Here is a 20,046-nt window from a genome sequence, read left to right as displayed (position 1 = left end):
GAAGTCTGAACTTGTAATTGGCATCTGGAGCAGGGAGGCAGTCTTGAGGGACTGAACCCTTAACCTGCAGGATCTGCACTAATTCCAGGTAGTGTTAGAATTGCCTGGTGTGGAAAACCCACACATTTGGTGTCAGAAGTGCTGTGAGCAGAGAAAGAGTTTTCTTTCAGAATCTTTGTGACCTTGGGTTAGGTAGATTTCTTAAATGGGACACAAAATATACCATAAGAGAAAAAAATAATACATTGAACTTCATCTTAATAAATCGATAAACTGGATTTCATCAAAATAAAAAACTTTCAGGAACTTCCCTGGCAGTCCAGTGGTTAAGACTCCACGCTTCCAATGCAGGGGGCTTCGGTTCGATCCCTGGTCGTGGAACTAAGATCCCACATGCCCCACAGCATAATAAATAAATAAATAAATAAATAAAAATTAACTTTAAAAAAACCCCACTTTCACTCTTCAAAGACACTGTTAAGTAAAGGAAAAGTTAAGCTGCAAATTGGAAGAAAATATCTGCAAAACACATAACTGATAAAGGACTTGCATCCATAGTATACAGAGAACTCTCAAAACCTAATAATAAGCCAAACAACCCACTTTTTAAAAAATGAGCACCGGATAGGCAAATGCATAGAGTCAGAAAGTAGACTAGTGGCTGCAGGGCTACAGGGAGACATGTATTCCAATGTTCACAGCAGCTGTATTCTTAATAGCCAAAAACTGGTAACAACTGAAATGCCCATCATCTGGTGAACTGATAAACTAATTGTGGTATATTTATACAGTAAAATGTTATTCAGCAATAAAAAGGAACAAATTACTGAAACATGCAACACAGATGAATCTCAAAAGTATACTAAGTTAGGACTTCTCTGGTGGTGCAGTGGTTAAGAATCCGCCTGCCAATGTAGGGGACACGGGTTCGAGCCCTGGTCCAGGAAGATCCCACATGCCGCGGAGCAACTAAGCCTGTGCGCCACAACTACTGAGCCTGTGCTCTAGAGCCCGTGAGCCACAAGTACTGAGCCCGCGCACCTAGAGCCCGTGAGCCACAAGTACTGAGCCCGCGCACCTAGAGCATGTGCTCCACAACGAGAGCAGCCACCACAATGAGAAGCCCGCACACCACAACGAAGAGCAGCCCCCGCTCACCGCAACTAGAGAAAGCCCACGCGCAGCAACAAAGACCCAACACAGCCAAAAATAATTAATTAATAAACTTATTTTTAAAAAGTACACTAAGTTAAAAGCACAAAAGACCACAGATTATAAGATTCCAGTTATACGATATTATAGAAGAGACAAAATATAGGGATAGAAAGCAGATCAGTGGGGGTAGAGGGAAGGGACTGACTGCAAAGACGTACAAGGGAACATCTTGGGACAAGAGAGATGGTCTATATCTTGACTGTGGTAGTGGATACACAACTATACAAAATTTTCAAGACCCATTATACAATTGAAATTGGCATAGTTTATCGCAGGTAAACCATAGTTCAATAAAGCTGACTTTAAAAATTTGAATTCTCAAAACTACTCTGTAGTTCCACTCTTTTTCACTAAAATCAAGATATGATAATGAGGTGTTCGGTGATGTTTTAAAACAAATGACTGTGAGAATCTGCTATCAAGAATGCATTGTATTTGATAACAAAACTACCAAATTCCCAAAGGAACAGAATATACTCAGTTTTAAGGAAGTCCAATGAGGTTTGGCAAAAAAGCAGATTGGCTTATGCAGGGTTATACAAAATACCAGTGATGAGAGGAAGGAACAGGTTAATAAGCAGGAAAAGAAAACAATTCACAAAACCTTGCTCTAAAGATACTTTCTCATACAACTCTTAGGAACGTGTCATAATCTTACCTGTTGGTTTTCAAATTCCCTAATTTCCCCTAGGGTATTATGGCAACTCTGTTAATATATTATATATGTAATATATAATATAATAAATAATGGCATAAGAAGAAACAAGGTAGCAATAAATGAGGCAAGAAAAGGGATACTGAGAGAATCCACATAACATTCCCCAAAAAGGGGTGAGACTGGAAAAGTAAAGTTGGAGCCAGGTGGCCCAAGCTAAGAGTTTATCTCACAGAAACTGAAAATGATAAAAAGCTTTTAAGCTGGAGAGTGACAATAAAAATGCTGTACTGAAAGAATCCAGTGGCCATATGCAGGTTAAATGAGAGCAGGAGAGATCAAATGCGAAGACATTAATTTCTAGACATTAAAACATTGCCTAAAACTACCTGCCTAAAACTACATCAATGGTTTTCAAACTCCTGAAACAACTTTTTTGTTGTTGCTGTTGACACAGTCACACCCGTGAGTCCCATCAAAAAAACATCTAACATTACCTTATAGGTGCTACTACTAAACAACTGTTCAGGGCACAGCAAGAGCCCAAACTGCTTTAAGTACCAAAGTAGGTGTTAAAGTCCGGAAAGAAAGAGGGCCAGAAGGTAAAAGAGGTGACCTCACCCTGGTCACACAACCCACTGTTTGCCTCTACCCTCACTACCACCCACAAACAGCTGTCTGGAGAACTCCACAGCATCCTGGGAATTCTCCTTAGTAACTGAGTAGGGATCGTGAATCCAGGTTGATAAACAGTGATCTATAGTAATTAACCTGGAGGAAAAAAAGATTTTATAGAAATATAATTAATTTTTTCCACAAGAAAAAAAATACTAAAACTCAAGGGAATACATGTCCAAACACATAAAAGTATTTTAGTAAACAATAAAGCCTTAAATATGAAAAAGGACAAATTAAGAATCTGAGAATGGACATCTAAGAAGTATATATACTATTCCAAAACCCTGTCATATGATCAGATACAGTGACTAAGATGTATGATGATAAAGTAGGCTTAGCACAGTTGTCAATGTTTTACCTACCTGTTTTTGCATCCCGAAAATTACTTTTCCCTTAGCTTATCTGACACAACCAAAGTCCACATAGGCTATATCACCATCTATTCTATGAAAAAAGGATGGTATATTTATAATCAACAATGCGACATCAATGTTTATACAGGAGTCAATAATGTCTGAAGAGTGAATAATTTCATGAAAATTGCTTACTGTCTATCTCCCTTCATTATACTATATACTTTAGTAGGAATTTTTGTTTCTTTTCTTCACTGATATATTGCCAGTATGAAAACAATTCCTGGCACGTAGCACTTGCTGAATTATTAGATTTTCATACTGGCATCAATAGTTCATTTCAGTCACAAAAAGTCCGTCACTATAACCATCATCCTCATATGAAGGGTTGTAATAACAAGTTCAGTTTTATTCAATCTACTTAAAAGTTACCCTTGAGGGTATTTTTTTAAACTGAAATTAACAATTTTTTTTTGCCGTTTAGTTATTAGTTAATTTATGAAAAGTGTCTGACATAGTTCCTGAAATCACAGCGGAATAAAGGTTAGTGCCTTTGCTTTGCTACTCCCTTTCAAAAAGTTATCCATGTCCATAACCTGCCGCATCAATGATTATTTCCTAAAGCAAGTATATTGAAGACCATAGATTTAATCACAGGACTCATACTGCAACAAACACATAGAAAAATACCTTAGAAAAGTATCACTTGTACAGATAACAGAGAGAGGATAGAAGTTATTGAATTCATTGACTTAAATTAGGACGACACCAGGAGAGCACAGCTGACAATGGTCTCCGCACAGGTTGAAAACTGCAACAAAAGTGAGCACTGTTGGTAGTTTATCATTTTCTCAGGTGTATGGGAATAGGGAAAAAAAACTAAATGTCATTCCTTTAAGCCATTTTCAAGAGCTGGGAGGGCTACTGTGACCTGACTTCTATTTTTCTGCTTACACCCTAAACAAAGACATGCATTTGAAAAAAACATAAAAGGCTGGATGGTGGAGGTTTAAGACAGCCCTCCTTTGTTTCCAAAGCTTCCTATACTTCACCATCACCATCCTTATTACTCTGTATTTTAAAAGCCAACATCATAAGCTCCATAAGGACTATGTTTATAGCTGGAAGAGTGCTGAGCACAGACCAAGCGTTCAATAAATATTTCCCGAATAAATACTGCCTGAATCCCCCACAGAATTATAAGCTTCATGAGAGCAGGGATTTCGAGTGTCTCATAAGCCAATTTTCCACTGCACTTAGCACAGAGTATGATCTAAAGAAGCTAATCAAAAGCTATTTACTAAAAAAAAAAAAAAAAAGCTATTTACTTAATGAATGTGTTTATGATCAGGAACACACACAAAAAAGTGACCTATATGAGACTCGAACCCATAACCTTAGCCCCATTATAGTATGCACTAATGAACCAAGATAAGGAATTTCACAGTGTGCAAGTTTCAGTGTGCATATAATCATGAAATCTCACCCACAAGCACTCACAAAAGTTTCAAGAAAATTAGTCAAATATTGATTACTTTCCCAGCCATTCTCTTTATTCTAAACTTTGTTCCCCAATACCTTATCTCAAATGACCCATAATAATAGATCCTAAAAATTAAGAAAATGTTGTTTGTGCCAAAAACCATATCTTCACTAAATAAAAGTGGAGAGGATTAAAGAAATAAGATGAATGCCAAGAGGTACTCAAAGCAGTCAAAGAAAATCAAAGGCTATGCCCCAACTAAACTGAAAACCGGATATCCTTCAAATTAAAAAATAAAATAAAATAAAATTCCCACTCACTCATCAACAGAAGTCAGTTTTGACACTTTTCTGGAACAAATGGCTCAAAGAAAAATGCAAATTTTGTCATTTGCTCTAACGTGTCACTTAAAGATCAGCATAAGCAGTTGCTCGAGACCAACATACAAGAGTAAAAAACGATTTAAAATGTCAGATATCAAAACTAAATAGTTTTGTTTTAAAACAGCAAGTCATCTCAACTTTAGGAACTCATCAATTTTGGAAAGTCTGAAGAAGTACATTCTCTGGAAAAAAGTTTTTAAATGAAAAGAAGTGTATTCTTATTATGGAATATGACAAATATAATATAGCATAATTTGACTCTCTAAGATACTAACACCTCACTGATCCAAAGATTTATCCTAAAAGAAAAACAAGAAACAAAAGAAACAAAAGAAAGATAATCTCAACAAAAGAAAATACAGGGAGCATAAATTGTCTATAATTTAAAACATGCACATATCATCAAGTTTGTGAACTAAAAGCTCAGGTATTTTATTATTATTAAAGGCCTCATTCAGAAGTCTATTATTTTACTCTGAGGAACATCTGGTATTATGTTATTCACATATTACTAACATTAGCAATATTTATTAGGTATGATTCTGTCCCCGTAGGTGCTACACCATTCAATTTAAAAAGGCATAGACCTTGATCTCTGGGTTCTTTTTTGAGGTCCAAAACAATCCTTATGTACGTCAAACCAGCTTTGTTATTTGGTTTCCTAGCCTACAGCAGATTTAAAATTGGAAATCAAAAGAATGGCTAGATTAGAAACAATAACCAATTCAGTTAACAATGAGCACCTCTAGAGCCTAGAGTACCACTTCCTACCAACAGGAACCACAACTTCTTAAAGAAACAGCTGACCGCAGAATTGGAACAGGAAGTGTAAAAGAAAAGTTTGAACATCTTATCACATCAGAAAGCAAGGAAGCTAAGAAAGAGCACTAGGACCAGGACTCAGGAAGCAGTGTGAAGATACTCTCAGAAGTCAAAGATGGGAAAATCTAAGCATCAAATTTTAGAAGAGTAATGGTAGCAGATCAAAATACATCAAATATATAAAAATCTGTAAGTTTCAATTTAAAGGATAAACAGAAGACAAAGAAACATGTTTGAAAAAAAAAAACACCAAAAGATACAATCAGTACTTATGTTAAACTTTACAGGAGGAAAGGTCTAGCTTCTTTAACAAATTGCAAAGGGAAAAAGAAAAGAGAAGGGAAATACATAGATTAAAATACTTGAGACATAACAACCAAATGCAACGTATGATCTTGTTTAAAACCTTGATTTAAACAAACCACTGTAAAATGACACTTTTGAGACAATCAGGGATATTTGGCTGGATATCTGACATTAAGAAATTATTGTCAAATTTTAGGTCTAATAAGAGAAGAGTCATCTTTCCAGATATATAAGCTCAAATATTACGGGTGAGATTTCTTAAATAATTAAATAAAAAGAAAGGAAAGGATAAAGTACATTGACACTAGGTGACAAACAGCAAGGAAGACAGTTATAACTGTCTAGGGTCACTGAATGTATGGAGCAAACAGTTCTACACAAATAGCTCTCAGAGGCATCACTGTACTACAGCACAGAACCATGTCTAATGCTCACAGTAACCCCCATCAGTCGTCAAGAATAAGGTAAATTATGTTCCATATACACAGCTTAGGCAGATCAGATGTCCAAATAATGGAATACGATGCATTAAAGTTTATATTTATACTCACTGAGAAGGAAAGATGATCACAACATTTTAAGGGGGAAAAAAAGGTTGATTTTGCTGCTTAAATCTGTTTTCTTTTACCCAAGCCTACCAACAACACACACCACCTAACAGTACCTTGCTCTAAGATAACTGCTGATTGTTTAAATGTAGAAACATAAGAACAAACATCCTGAATGGCTTCCCACTTAAGAGCTAACACCTTCAAACTAATTTACATTAATGGTCTAGTCCATGTGTTTAACACAATTTTTAAGTGTAAGATAAACTATTATGCAGTTACAAAATTACAAGAACCATAAAGAATGTTCGCTAACTTAAAATGACTTAATTCAAAAATCTCACCTGAACCCTACTTAAAATATATATGCAAGTTATCATGGGCTGAATTGTGCACCTGAATCACCTTATTGTGCCAAAAAGCAAGAAAGTCCTCAAAGAATGATGGGAACATGTCGAAAGAATACAGAAGCCAGTATGAATGGGTCGCCGATAGCCAAAACAGGACCAATTTGAGTATCAAAATAAATAGTAATGGATTATAACCCATTGGAAAAAAAATAGGATACCTGATTCATACAGATATAAATAAACCAATAATTTGAAGGTCTGATGAGGAACAGAGTATTTGCAGTTTCAAAGTACCTCCTACAAAACACTAATTATAAAGATTTTTTTTTAATGTATATATTTATTTATTTTTGGCTGTGTTGCGTCTTCGTTTCTGTGCAAGGGCTTTCTCCAGTTGCGGCAAGCGGGGGCCACTCTTCATCACCGTGCGCGGGCCTCTCACTATCGAGGCCTCTCTTGTCGCGGAGCACAGGCTCCAGACGCGCAGGCTCAGTAGTTGTGGCTCACGGGCCTAGTTGCTCCGCAGCATGTGGGATCGTCCCAGACCAGGGCTCAAACCCGTGTCCCCTGCATTGACAGGCAGATTCTCAACCACTGTGCCACCAGGGAAGCCCTTACAAAGATTTTTTTTTAAGTAATTTTACAGTGGAAAGGCCTGGCAGACACCACCTTAATCAAATGGTCAAAATGGCCATTACCAGAATGGGACAAATCAAAACTGTGTGCCACCTGATAGGATGCAATGAGACAAAACACAGCTTCACCTGTGTGGCTTTTGTGCCAAAGATACATAACTTGAATCTAATCAGGAGGAAACCTCAAATTTAGGGACTTTCTACAAAACAACTGGCCTGCAATCTTGCAAAGCATTAAGGTCATGAAACCCAAGGAAAGACTAAGGAACTGTTCCAGATTGAAAGAGACTAAAGAGACATGACAACTAAATACAACATTTGATTTTGAACTGGATCCTTCTGCTGTAAAAGACATTATTAAAACAATTAGCAGAACCTGAATGGGTCTGAGGGTGAAATAGTAGTAATGTATCAATATTAATTTCCTCATTCTCTTCATTGTAATGTGGTTATGTAGGAGAATGTCCTTGTTTATAGGATATATACACTTAAATGTTAGCAGGTGTTAGGGCATCATTTCAACAACTTAATTCTCAAATTGCCACGACCACAAAGAAGACACTCCCAACACCTCTTGGGTAAGATAAAGGCTGCAAACATATGCCTATAGAGGCCAGGCAATAAGGTAAATACTTGAAACAAGCTAGGCATAAAGCAAGAACTGAGGCTGTTTACCTGATGCATCACTCAGTGAGTATATATCATCTGGAATGCAAGTCCACAGTGGCAATATCATTCCATTTTTCAAGAGAAACCAAACATGCAGATTTTTATGTGAAATTTCCCAATTTTTAACACACTCAAAAGGGCCAAACAAAACATGTCTGTCGACTAAATTTGAACCACAGCTGTCTCTGGCCCAGAGGCATGTTTCTCAAACTGAAGCCTAGGGATAAAAGGAAACCACATGATATACGTGGAACATATTCTTGGAGCTGCAGTTTTATCCCAAGAGCTTGCCTGGAATTTTCTGGGAGAGGAACCATTTCTTTATTTTTAAAATGCAACATTTTGGAGTTTAATGCAAAGTTCATATGATTTTTAAAAACTTCTCATTTAAAAATAATTTCAAGCTTACAGAAAAGCAGTAAGAACAAGAATAGTACAAAAAAACACCTGTACAGTTTTAACCAAATTCATCTATTGTTAACATTTTACTCATTTGCATTACTTGCATAAGAGCATCCTTCCACCCTCCCTCCTCCTCTCTACGCAAACATACAAATATATACACACGTAAATACATAGCTCTATATATACATATATGTGTATATATATATAAAACATGTATACATGTTACATTATTTTTTCTGAACCATTTGAGAGTAGGTTATATATCATGGCATTTTATTCCTAAAAATTTCAGTGTGTATTTCCTAAGAATAAAAACATTATTTTACAGAACCTTAGGATAGTTACCAACTTTAGTAAATTTAACATTGATTCCATACCTTTATCTAATCTACCATCCATATTCCATTTTTGCCAAATGATCCAATAATATCCTTAATATCATTTCCCCCTCTAATACAAGATCCATTCTAGAATCAGGTACTCCAAGTAGTTGTCATGTCTCTTTAGTCTCCTTCAATCTGGAACATTTCCACAGCCTTTCTTTGTCTTTATAATATTAACATTTAAAAAAGTACAGTCTCGCCCCCTACCCTTTTAAAAAACAGGATGGTCCCCATTTGGAGTTCAATGTTCCTCAGGATTACATTCAGGTTATGCATTCCCGGCTGGCGAACTACGTAAGTGATGTGTTCTTCGCAGGCATCACATTCAGAGGCACACAATGTCCACTGGTGCTATTTATTTTGATCATGCACTCAAGGTGCTGTCTGATTTCATCACTGTATAGAGTTACTATTTTTTTCCCCTTGTAACTACTAAGCAATATATGGGGAGATATTTAAGACCATGCAAACATTCTGCTCCTCATCAAAAATATCCCCAGAGATTTAGCATCTATCAATGATTCCTGTCTGGACTAATCTTTATTATAATGGTTGCAAAATAATCATATGAATTTTTAAGTTAAGTAGACTCAATTTCTGGCTACACTCCCAGATCCCTTAGGTGTAAGCACTCGGTCTCCTCTACTTGAGGAGCACTACAGTGCAGAAGTTTGAGTGCAACACTAGAATAATTAGGTGCAGCTTCCAGCAAAAAACAAGCGTACCTGAGCCATGCCTTAGAGACTGGATAGATTTGGTAAAGCTAATGAGGTGGAGAACCAGTCAAGACACATACAACTCCATCAGGAAAGCTGAAAAAACAATATGGTGAATGCTTTGCAAAGTAAATAACATACCCTAGCCTACCAGTTTCATAGAGCCACATTTCCACATATGCAGTTTGCCTGAATAACACTGATTCTAGAACTATAGATACACTTTCGCTGCTACTGATATTAACTATATTCTAATCATTATATTCAGATTCTAAAAACTTTTCAAAAACAGCACAATTCATTATAACTACTTCTCATTGTTCATCCACATTTATATATATATATATATATATATATATGTAAGCCCTCCGACCTGGTCTCTCAAAGATAGGGAACAGACACTAAAAGTGTACCTTTCATCTGATTGTGACCCCTAGAAAGAAAGAAATTTTACTGCCATCTAAGGCAAACATATAAAACTGAAATTAAGTTTCTTGAAGCAATATCATGCAAAGCACCAATATTTTATAATCTTTCTTTCTTCCTCCTCATTCTTTTTAGTATTTGTCTTGACTGCAAATAAATTGATTTCTAAATCCTTAATAGGTGATGTACAAGACCTGCACTTGAAAAACACTACCCTAGAACCTGGCACAGAGTTCTTTACCATATTGCCAAAAAAGTCCGTAAGAAAGTTTTCATTTATTTCAGGTGAAATAAGAAGAAAACAAGAACACAAAGAGTTATTTAATATTTTAAAGGATTCTGAGATTGTGTATGATAATTTTTTTGGTCTTCAAGTTATTATTTTTTTATGCAACCATGGTAAGAGCGAAGGTTGTAAGCTGCCAATTATATACTGGTTCCCTAATATTTTTTCCCCCAATTTTATAGGGTCATGAAATCTCCACTGCTCTGCTATGAGATTTCAAAAACACATAAGAGTGTCAGCCTTCAATGGGTTTACAATTTGGCTGGGGAAATAAGACTTACAATAATTTTAGGACTTGTAATAATTACTTCTACCTTTTGAGAAGAAATATTCTGTGATAAGTGCCCTAAAAATGTTCTTATGTTAAAAGTTCAAGGGTGAATATTTTAAGCTGGGAATCAAAGAGAACAAATAACGAAAGGTGTTCAGAAAGGAAACAATATTTGAGTTGGGCCTTGAAGGGTACTTCAAAAGAGAATAGTCACAGGGATGGAAAAAAGCCAATCAAATATGGGGAAAAAGAAATAGGTCAATTAGGCCAGAACATGTTAAGACAGTAGAAACAGATAATGGAGGACCCTTGACAACAAGGTTAAGGTGCTTGAATTTAGTCATTAAGGCAATGAAGCAATCTGGAAGAGTGAATGGGAGAGTCAAAGCACTGTTTAAGGAAGATTAGTCTGAAGCTCCCACACACACACACAACAAATTATAGACAAGTGGAGATTCTTGAGGCTATGCAATAATCCAAACACAGAAAAATAAGGACTTCAGCTGTGGTGGTGGAAAAGGAAAGTAAGGAATGGGAAAAGGTGACAAGGATTGATAAGTCTTAGAAGAGATTTTAATGTGGTAGGCAAAAATGGCCAGGAGTCAAACATGGTTCTAAGATTTCAAGGCTGGGTGATCCTTACAGACAGTGGAAAATAAGAAAAAGAAGCTGATTTAGAGGATGAGGAGCTCAGATTCAGGTATGTTAGAGTCAATGTACAAGTGGGTTATAAAGTGTCAGTAATAGTGTAAGGAAAAGAACATTGGACCCCATCAGAAAAATCTGAGTTCAAGTGGAAAAAAATGGGGACTTCCCGGATGGCACAGTGGTTAAGAATCTGCCTACCAATGCAGGGGACACGGGTTCGGTCCCTGGTCCAGGAGGATCCCACATGCTGCAGAGCAACTAAGCCCGTGAGCCACAACTACTGAGCCTGCGCTCTAGGGCCCATATGCCACAACTACTGAGCCCGCGTGCTGTAACTACTGAAGACCGCGCGCCTACAGCCCATGCTCTGCAACAAGAGAAGCCACGGCAATGAGAAGCCCACACACTGCAAGGAAGAGCAGCCCCTGCTTGCCACAACTAGAGAAAAGCCCACGCGCAGGCAACAAAGACCCGACGCAGCCAAAAAAAAAAAAAAGAAAGAAAAAAATGGTTAGGATCTAATGAAAAAACCACCAGAATGCAAAATTATATCTACAGTATAATTTTCACTGTGTAAAAAAGGAGACATAGGAAAAGAGTAAAAACAAGTACATCAACATGATAACGTCAGCTGAATACAGATAAACTAGAACAAAAGATAATTTCTTTTTCTTTCTTCTTTTGTACTGTGTTCTCATTGGATACAAACCTTACAAATTAGGCTCCCCACCAAAAAAAAAAAAAAAGGAAAAGAAAAATCTGGATTTGAATAGTCTTTTTAAAAACTGCAAACTCCTTGAACCTTAGTTTCCTCATCTATGAAAGAGGAAATAATTTCTTCTCTCCCAAGGTTAGTGTGCAGATAAAATGAGATAAAGTTTTGTAAACTATAAAGCAATATGCAAAGTTAAAGCATTATAACACCACAACTACTGAGCCCGTGTGCCACAACTACTGAAGCCTGTGTGCTCTAGGGTCTGTGCTCCGCAACAAGAAGCCAGTGCAATGAGAAGCCCAAGCACCACGATGAAGAGTAGCCCCCATTCACCACAACTAGAGAAAGTCCCCGCACAGCAATGAAGACCCAACGCGGCCATAAATAAATAAATAAATTTTAAAATAAAATCAAAATGTTGTCATATTTCTTTTTTTTTAATTAATTAATTAATTAAATTTATTTTTGGCTGCGTTGGCTCTTCCTTGCTGCGTGCGTGCTTTCTCTAGTTGCGGTGAGCGGGGGCTACTCTTCGTTGCGATGCATGGGCTTCTCATTGCGGTGGCTTCTCTTGTTGCGGAGCACGGGCTCTAGGCACGCAGGCGTCAGTAGGTGTGGCTCGCGGGCTCTAGAGTGCAGGCTCAGTAGTTGTGGCGCACGGGCTTCACTGCTCCACGGCATGTGGGATCTTCCCAGACCAGGGCTTGAACCCTTGTCCCCTGCATTGGGAGGCAGATTCTTAACCACTGCGCCACCAGGGAAGCCCTGTCATATTTCTTATGAACAAATATTGAAGTTTTACATGTAATAGAAAGGGACTCATATACATAAAATTAATACGGTACTTGTCCTACATGCCATTCACACTTAAATACAAAGCAGAAAAAGACCTAGTAATATCATTCCCTAGTATTTGGACTTCTAAATAAATTATTTCATGGTTTTAAAAGGCCAGTCTCTATAGAGATAAATTCAGAATCTCCAAACGTTGTCTCTCAGAAGTTACACGCTTGATACATAGCACTGCATTCTAAATGGTGCTTCCCCCTTCAACTCCCATTTCTGGTACTTTAATCTCTAGATATGTATTTAAAACCAGACAGTAAGCTCCTAAAGGGCAATAAGAATGTCACAAAAATAGGTACACATTAAGAAATACTCTAGCTAACTCATGTTACAGATGTACAAGTTACTACTCCTGCCATATTATAACGTAAGCCTATCTTGAGCCCTTCAAGAGACAACCATTAAGAAATTAAAAGTTAGGAAAACATTCCCCAATATTATTACATGGGAAACATTTTTATATGAATGAATATATACAGAATGCTTTAGACTAGATTAATATTTAAAAATCATATACTACACTGTTCCTTTAAGAAAGCAAGAGTATACGTGAGATGAGAAATAAGTTCTAATATTGTGATGTTAAAGAGATTGTTTTAAAATATCTCATAAACTGAAGCATACTACTACTGCACTGAGACTGTTACATTTCTTATACTAACACTACAATTTCATCCACTACAATTTGTCTTTAAAAAGAAGTTTTGGAGTTTTGCTTTTAACCTTTGGAGCAGAAAAAGTTAAAATTGATGTGGTTAACAATATGCTTTCTTTAAAGCATAAACACAGACAAAACCTGTAGGCTAATCCCAAGACAAGTCTTAAAATTAAAACCTTTATTAAGAAAAAGAGATGCTAAAAAAACTAAGCATGAAATGCACCTAACCCCTGCCTTAAGAAAATCAACAAAAAAAGCTGTATCAAGTTTCCCACTTTTGCACATAGACCTGAGATTTAAAATATTTACTGTATATATGTTTTGTACATGTATGTGTGTGTATTCTAAACTGATTTGGAGGCAGGACATCAAGATAGATTGTTTTCCCCTCACTAAATTAAAAAAAAATTGTTTCTAAAGTATTGTTTTTTTATATTACCCTATTCGTGAACTAAAAGACACTTTGCCTGAAGTAAACGGTACTACCACCTGCCAGCCAAACTGCCTGAAATTCATCAGCTGTAGAGATTAAAAGCATCCTTTAGTTGTTTTTATGTAAAAAAAAATACAAAAGGTATATAATTTCTATGTGGAACATATAACACAATCACCCACAGACAATCACCTAACGTTCCTCTCAGTGATTTCAAAACCACTACACACAGTTTTAATTGCCATTAGACATCTTATAAAATGCACATAATAGTGTTTTCCTTATCTAAACACACAACAATCAAGGGTACAGTTTGAATTTTAAAAGTTTTTCACTTTATAAAATGATGCACCATAACATTCCCTTAAATAATGAGCTTCTCTATAACCCTTGTTTACAAAGCACTGAGCTTTCCTGCTTATAAAAGTGTAGTTTTCTTACACTTTTTTTCAAGAACTCATCTAGTATATAAAAGGAGACACACACATACACTTCCTTGAGAATAAATGTTTTCAGTACTTGTGACCCCAGAAGAACTTCACATGTTTTGAATTCTTGTTTGGTTAAAAAAAGTTTTTAAACATCTACTAGAATATAAGAGCTTGCCTTTACATTCATGGCTCTCGTGATGATAAAATAAAGATCAATGTAACTCTAAGCTCTAGACTAATGAACTGCAGGGAATAGAAACAAGCAATTTGGCAAGAGCTGGGTAAAGCTACGTTTAAAGACTACCAATAAAATATACCAGCATTACCCTTCCCTCACTCCCAACTCTTTAAGGTTTCAATTAAGATGGGGCCTAGTTTTACTCTTTCAAGGGGGACAGAAAGAGAAAGCACAGAGCTCCTGCCGAGAAGTATCTTCATGAGAAGCAGCTCCAAAAATACTGCCAGGAACCATTTCTTGCCCCCCAGCTGACATAGGTTCCTCTCTTTAAATACAGGTATATCCCCTGCTCCTGACCAACACCATACTTAAAGAAAGGAAGTCTCATCAAGGTACCATCCAAGGATGGCATCAAATAAATAAAAAAATTATCAAATGAATAAAAAAATTCAACACCAGGGTCAGCTATAATGTTCTTGATGAAAAGTGGGAGCCTCAACTAAAATTCATCTTCATCTCTCAGTCTCTCCTATCAGTTGCCTCATGAACTGGATAAGAAGGGATAGCTGTTTAACAAGGATATCCACTGTTTCAAAATAAACTTAAATTAGTGAGAAAGACTCCCACAAAACACAGAAGATGAAGCTTCCGCAAGCCTTCGACGTCCTCAGAACCAACAGGAAAGAAGTAAAAGCTGATTCTAATTTGAGCAGTGATCCCGCCATTCCTACAGGCTGAGGAGCCTACAGTTCAGAGATATCTCAGTCCCACCACATCCCCCAAGACACTCAGTTTTTTGGCTAAGTATATGATCACCTCTTCGTGAACATAAAGGCCAAGTCTTTCAGTCCAATATGATTAGAGAATAAATCCAGGCATAAGGCTTAAAGAAAAAAAAAGCAGTGAAAAGTTGATCCCTCTTTAAAAGGAGCCCAAGAATGAAACAACTTCACAATGTAAGGAATTATAAGACATCAAAGGTTAGATAATGGACAACAGGTGCCTTTGGGGAGGAAAGAGTAACACTCAGTTGCCTCCTATTTTAGGATTTCCACTCTCAAAGTACTTGTGTGTGTGTTTCCCAAAGAAAGTGTGTGTGTTTTTCCCCAAAGAAAGTCAAGGCCAAAATTATGGTTTTTACTATTTAATACCTATAATGGGTCCATTGCTCTTTAACCTACTTTTTTATTTTAGATTTTACGCCACCAGGGAAGTCTAGATTTTTAAAAACCCATTTAATCTCAGTGTGTCTGAATAAAGTATGGCCTATGGCCAGATTATGCACTGATCCATGAACATTAACCAACTAGGAATTTATTATCAAGAAATGCAAAGAAAGGCATCTGAATACAATCTACCTCCACATAAAATACTCAATATACAAATCCAGCGGCAGGTATCACGTTAACTGCAGTATCAACCAAAGCAGAAACTTTCTCTCACCATCATGACAGCTGAGCTCAATCTTTACAGTAACCAGATTCCAATGGCCTCAAAGAATAGTAATTCCAGACAGAGATTATAGGAGACTGAGTACCAGCCTTGAGTTCTGATTCCCTTGGCCAGTTACAAAATTTATTACCTTTATCTGGGTGAAAGGGAACACTGAAAGGATACTTCAGCCTACTTCCCTTTCTCCAATCCACAAAGACAACATATTCCAAAAATGGAGAATCCTTTCTTTCCCTGTCAGAGGCCCCCTTTCCTATGGATTAACTGGGTAGGATTACTTCTCCCCAGCATGCGTGCAGAGCCAGCAAGCATAGTTCTGCTTTCACTCCTCTTTTAAAGAGGGTCCCCAGGCTTCCCTGGTGGCACAGTGGTTAAGAATCCGCCTGCCAATGCAGGGGACACGGGTTCGAGCCCTGGTCCAGGAAGATCCCACATGCTGCGGAGCAACTAAGCCCGTGAGCCACAACTACTACTGAGCCTGTGCTCTAGAGCCCGCGAGCCACAACTGCTGAGCCCGCAAGCCACAACTACTGAAGCCCGCATGCCTAGCGCCCGTGCTCTGCAACGAGAAGCCACCGCAATGAGAAGCCCATGCAATGCAACGAAGAGTAGCCCCTGCTCGCTGCAACTAGAGAAAGCCCGCACGCAGCAACGAAGACCCAACACAGCCAAAAATAAATAAATAAAATAAATAAAATTTTAAAACCCCACTTATGTTAAAATAAATAAATAAATAAAAATAAAGAGGGTCCCCCAACACAGATGCACCTCTTCCTTTCCTGTATTAGGCAAATGATGCTTCAGTGCTTCTGGTTCTCTCCACCACTGCAAAATGTTCAGAGAAGTGGAGGGAGTGAAGGCAAGTTGTCAGTTACTCTGAGAAATACCTAAAAGAAGACTCCAAATTTAAAGTGAGTACTTGGTGGGGCGGGGGGGAGTGCCCCCCTCCTGAAGAGGGAATGGGGGTCCCTTCCCTAAAAGGGAGCCTCTGCGTGGGTAAGGGGTGTCCCCAACCTGAAAGAGAGCTCGGTATGTGGGAAGGGGGAGGAATGTTGTACCCAGAAAAGGGGTCAGGGTTTGAGAAAGAGGTGTCCTAACCCTGAAGGGGGGAGCCGTGAGTGTATGGGGAGGGCTGTACCAGCTTTGGGGGGCCGCGCTGAGGGAAGGGGTTCCCACTACGGTGAAGAAGGGCCCCGCACTGAAGAGGACGCTGGGAGGAAAGGAGGGTCTTGCTGAGGAGGGCTGGCATGGGGGGAGGGGTTCTGAGTCCACCGGAGCCCGGAGAAGGGCAGCAGGCTCGAGGGGAACATGTGCAGTGGAAGTGCCGCCATCCCGAGGGGCAGGGTGGAGAGCAGGCCCGGGCTGCGTGTGGCGGGAACAAGGTTCCCACCCTGCGCAGGAGAGGGAGGACTCCCAGCCGTACTCACCGAGGCTGCCGGCGAAACCGTCCATCTTGCGGGGAAAGCGCCGGGCTCCAGGCTCAGCGGGGCGGGCACTTCATTCAGCGGACCGACTAGGGTCTCCGACGCTGAGCCTGACCCGCTAGCTTTCTCGGGCGCCCGGCTCGGCTCCCACCTCCCGCCTCCGTCGTCCGTCCGTCCACCACGGGGCAGTCAGCCGCGGACGCCCGGACCACTTCCCCGTCAGGTTGAGAGCCGCGCCGCTCCGCTCCGCCGCCTGCCCGGCCTCCCTCCCAGACAGCAGCCGCGAGCGCCCCGCCGCGCCCCGCCCCCGCGCCCGCGCGCAGCGGTAGCTCCACCCCCGCGTACGCCGTCACGCTTCCGACTCCGCCTCCCACGTGACGACCCGGAGGCGGGGTCTTGCCGACCCTTCCCTCTCACCTTGCCTCGGCCTCGGGTTCCGCCCCCCGCGCTCGGGAGGGGTGGCTACGCTTGCGCGATGGGCCTGCTGAGGGCCTGGGACTTGGGGCTTGAAACTGCTTCCGAATGGGTGGGGATAAGGGGAGACCTCCGGCATGGGATCCTCAGGAGCTTCTAGGGATTCCTTTTCCTCGCAGCCCCTGGGGAGTCCGCGGAGACCCATCGGAGCTTACGTTTGGAGCCCCTGTAACAGGAGATGGTCACCCCGTGTGTCCTAGAACACTGAAGAGGCAACCAAGTGCGGGGAGAGGTCCAAATTTCCCGGGTTCTCCCTTTGCTCCAGTAGGATGAGGGACAAATGAGGGCGAGTCTTCTTGACTAGCTCAAGGCCACCATGCCACAACCCAAGGCACACAGCAGAGCCTAAGACATACCAGAAGCAAGGAATGTTAGTACTGGACAGGACCCAAGAGTTCATCTTGCCTCCCCTTCAGGGAGGACACTGAGCCTTAGAAAAGACATGAACTGCGCAAGCTCATGGAGCCTGGTAGAAGCAAAGTTAGAACCTAGGCTTCCTAATCCCCCTGGTGTTTTTTCCACCAGGGATGCAAAGCCACCCCTTATCGGGGATATCATAGGATTGCCTACTAGGGAACTATAACAAAGGGTTGAAATGAAGTAAGCCTGAATTCCAGGCCCAACTCCATGTGACTCAGTAGGTGACTGTCAAGTCACTAAACTTATTTGGACCTCACTTTATTCATTTGCAAAAGGGAGGACTGGACTTGTAACCAAAACCTGTTAAGTATACACAGCGTTCTTCTTCCTCCTCCCTCCCCAACCCACATTCTCCATCCTTCTAAAGACCTTCTAGTGATTTCCCAAGTCCCTCTTGGGACTAGGTTTTGTGGATCAGAGTACTAGTTACTGAGAAGAAATGTAAGGTGCCCAGGAACTAAGTTGATCTATACAATAATAAAGAGCTGAGTTAGAAGAGAATAAGAGTCATTGTAGACAGAGTTGCAGGAGAGAGGGAGGTACTAAAGGGAGATGAGAACAATGAAGTAGCAACTGTCATGAGAGGGACTTAGAGGAATTAGATGGTTGAAAGGATTGTTAAACATTTTTTTGTTGTCTTGCAGTATACTTCTTCCCTTTGGTGCCTCTTTAAAAATCTTGCCCCCAAAATCTAAATTACTTTAAATGTCTTCTTTGGATATCAGACCTGTGTGTCTTCTGAATACCATACTATGTGGAGAATGGCCATAAGGCAGCCAAGATAAATTCAGATTACAGACAAAATGGTGTCTAAAGTTTTCTGTTTCTTCAAAATTAAGTTATTTACCCAGTGTTTCCTTTGCTATGGACATTTTCATATCTGTATGATGCTACCAAGTCTAATCGCTTAATATTTGAGACATCCTCAGTTCTGACAGCTGCTCTTCTGTGTCTGCATGCAAAACTTTCTGCCTTACATCAATTAAAAGAATAAGAATTTGCATTGTTATATTGGTATACATACATATATACACATTTTTTAGTTAAACTTTTTATTTTGAAATAATTGTTGATTCACATGTATTTGTTAGAATATCCTTTACCGAGGTTCCTCCCAATGGTAATAGCTTACAAAACTATAGTCAATATCACAACCAGGATATTGATACCGATACAATCAAGATACAAAACATTTCCATCATTTCTATGAGCACAAGGATCTCTCAAGTTTTCTTTTATAAACACGGCTTTTTTTCTCCTGATACCACCCCCTCCTTCACTCCTGGCAACCACTAACCTGTAATCCATTTCTATAAATATGTCATTTCAATGGAATCATATAATATGTACCAGTTTGGGATTGGCTTTTTTGACTCAGCATAATTCTCTGGAGATTCATCCAGGTCATTGTGAGTACTAAGAGTTTGTTCTTTTTATTGTTGAGAATTCCATGGTATGGATTATCACTGTTTGACCGTTCACCTGCTGAAGGACATTTGGGATGTTTCCAATTCAGGGCTATTATGTATAGGTTTGCTATAAATGTTCATGTACAAGTATTTTTTGTGAACATACTTTTCATTTCTCTGGGATAAATACCCTGGAATTGGGTTATTTTGTTGTATGGTAGCTGTACATTCAGTTTTTTAAGAAACTGCCAAAATTTTTAAAGAAGAATATGATCCAGTTTTATTTTTTCTTCCAGTTTTATTGAGATATAATTGACATACAGCACATATATGTATATTTTTAATTCGGAGAAAGATCCATGTTTTGTGGTGCC

General features: G+C 39.2%; 1 protein-coding gene across 3 annotated transcripts in view; it reads right to left on the bottom strand.

The window, feature by feature from the left end:
* EML4 (EMAP like 4) overlaps positions 1-17,665 on the bottom strand; it is a 156,208-nt gene extending 138,543 nt beyond the window's left edge. For all 3 annotated transcript variants that reach the window (XM_032652069.1, XM_032652067.1, XM_032652068.1), the window contains exon 1: positions 17,373-17,665. Coding sequence is in view for 2 of the 3 variants with exons in the window: in XM_032652067.1 (XP_032507958.1) it covers positions 17,373-17,397 (25 nt within the window). In the remaining variant the exon portion in view is untranslated. The remainder of the gene's footprint in view (positions 1-17,372) is intronic.
* Between the last annotated feature and the right edge of the window lie 2,381 nt (positions 17,666-20,046).

The sequence above is a fragment of the Phocoena sinus genome, chromosome 13 (assembly GCF_008692025.1).
Source record: "Phocoena sinus isolate mPhoSin1 chromosome 13, mPhoSin1.pri, whole genome shotgun sequence".
NCBI classification, from domain to species: Eukaryota; Metazoa; Chordata; class Mammalia; order Artiodactyla; family Phocoenidae; genus Phocoena; species Phocoena sinus.
The sequence above is the reverse complement of the archived record's forward strand: the minus strand, read 5'-3'. Positions and strand labels throughout refer to the sequence as shown.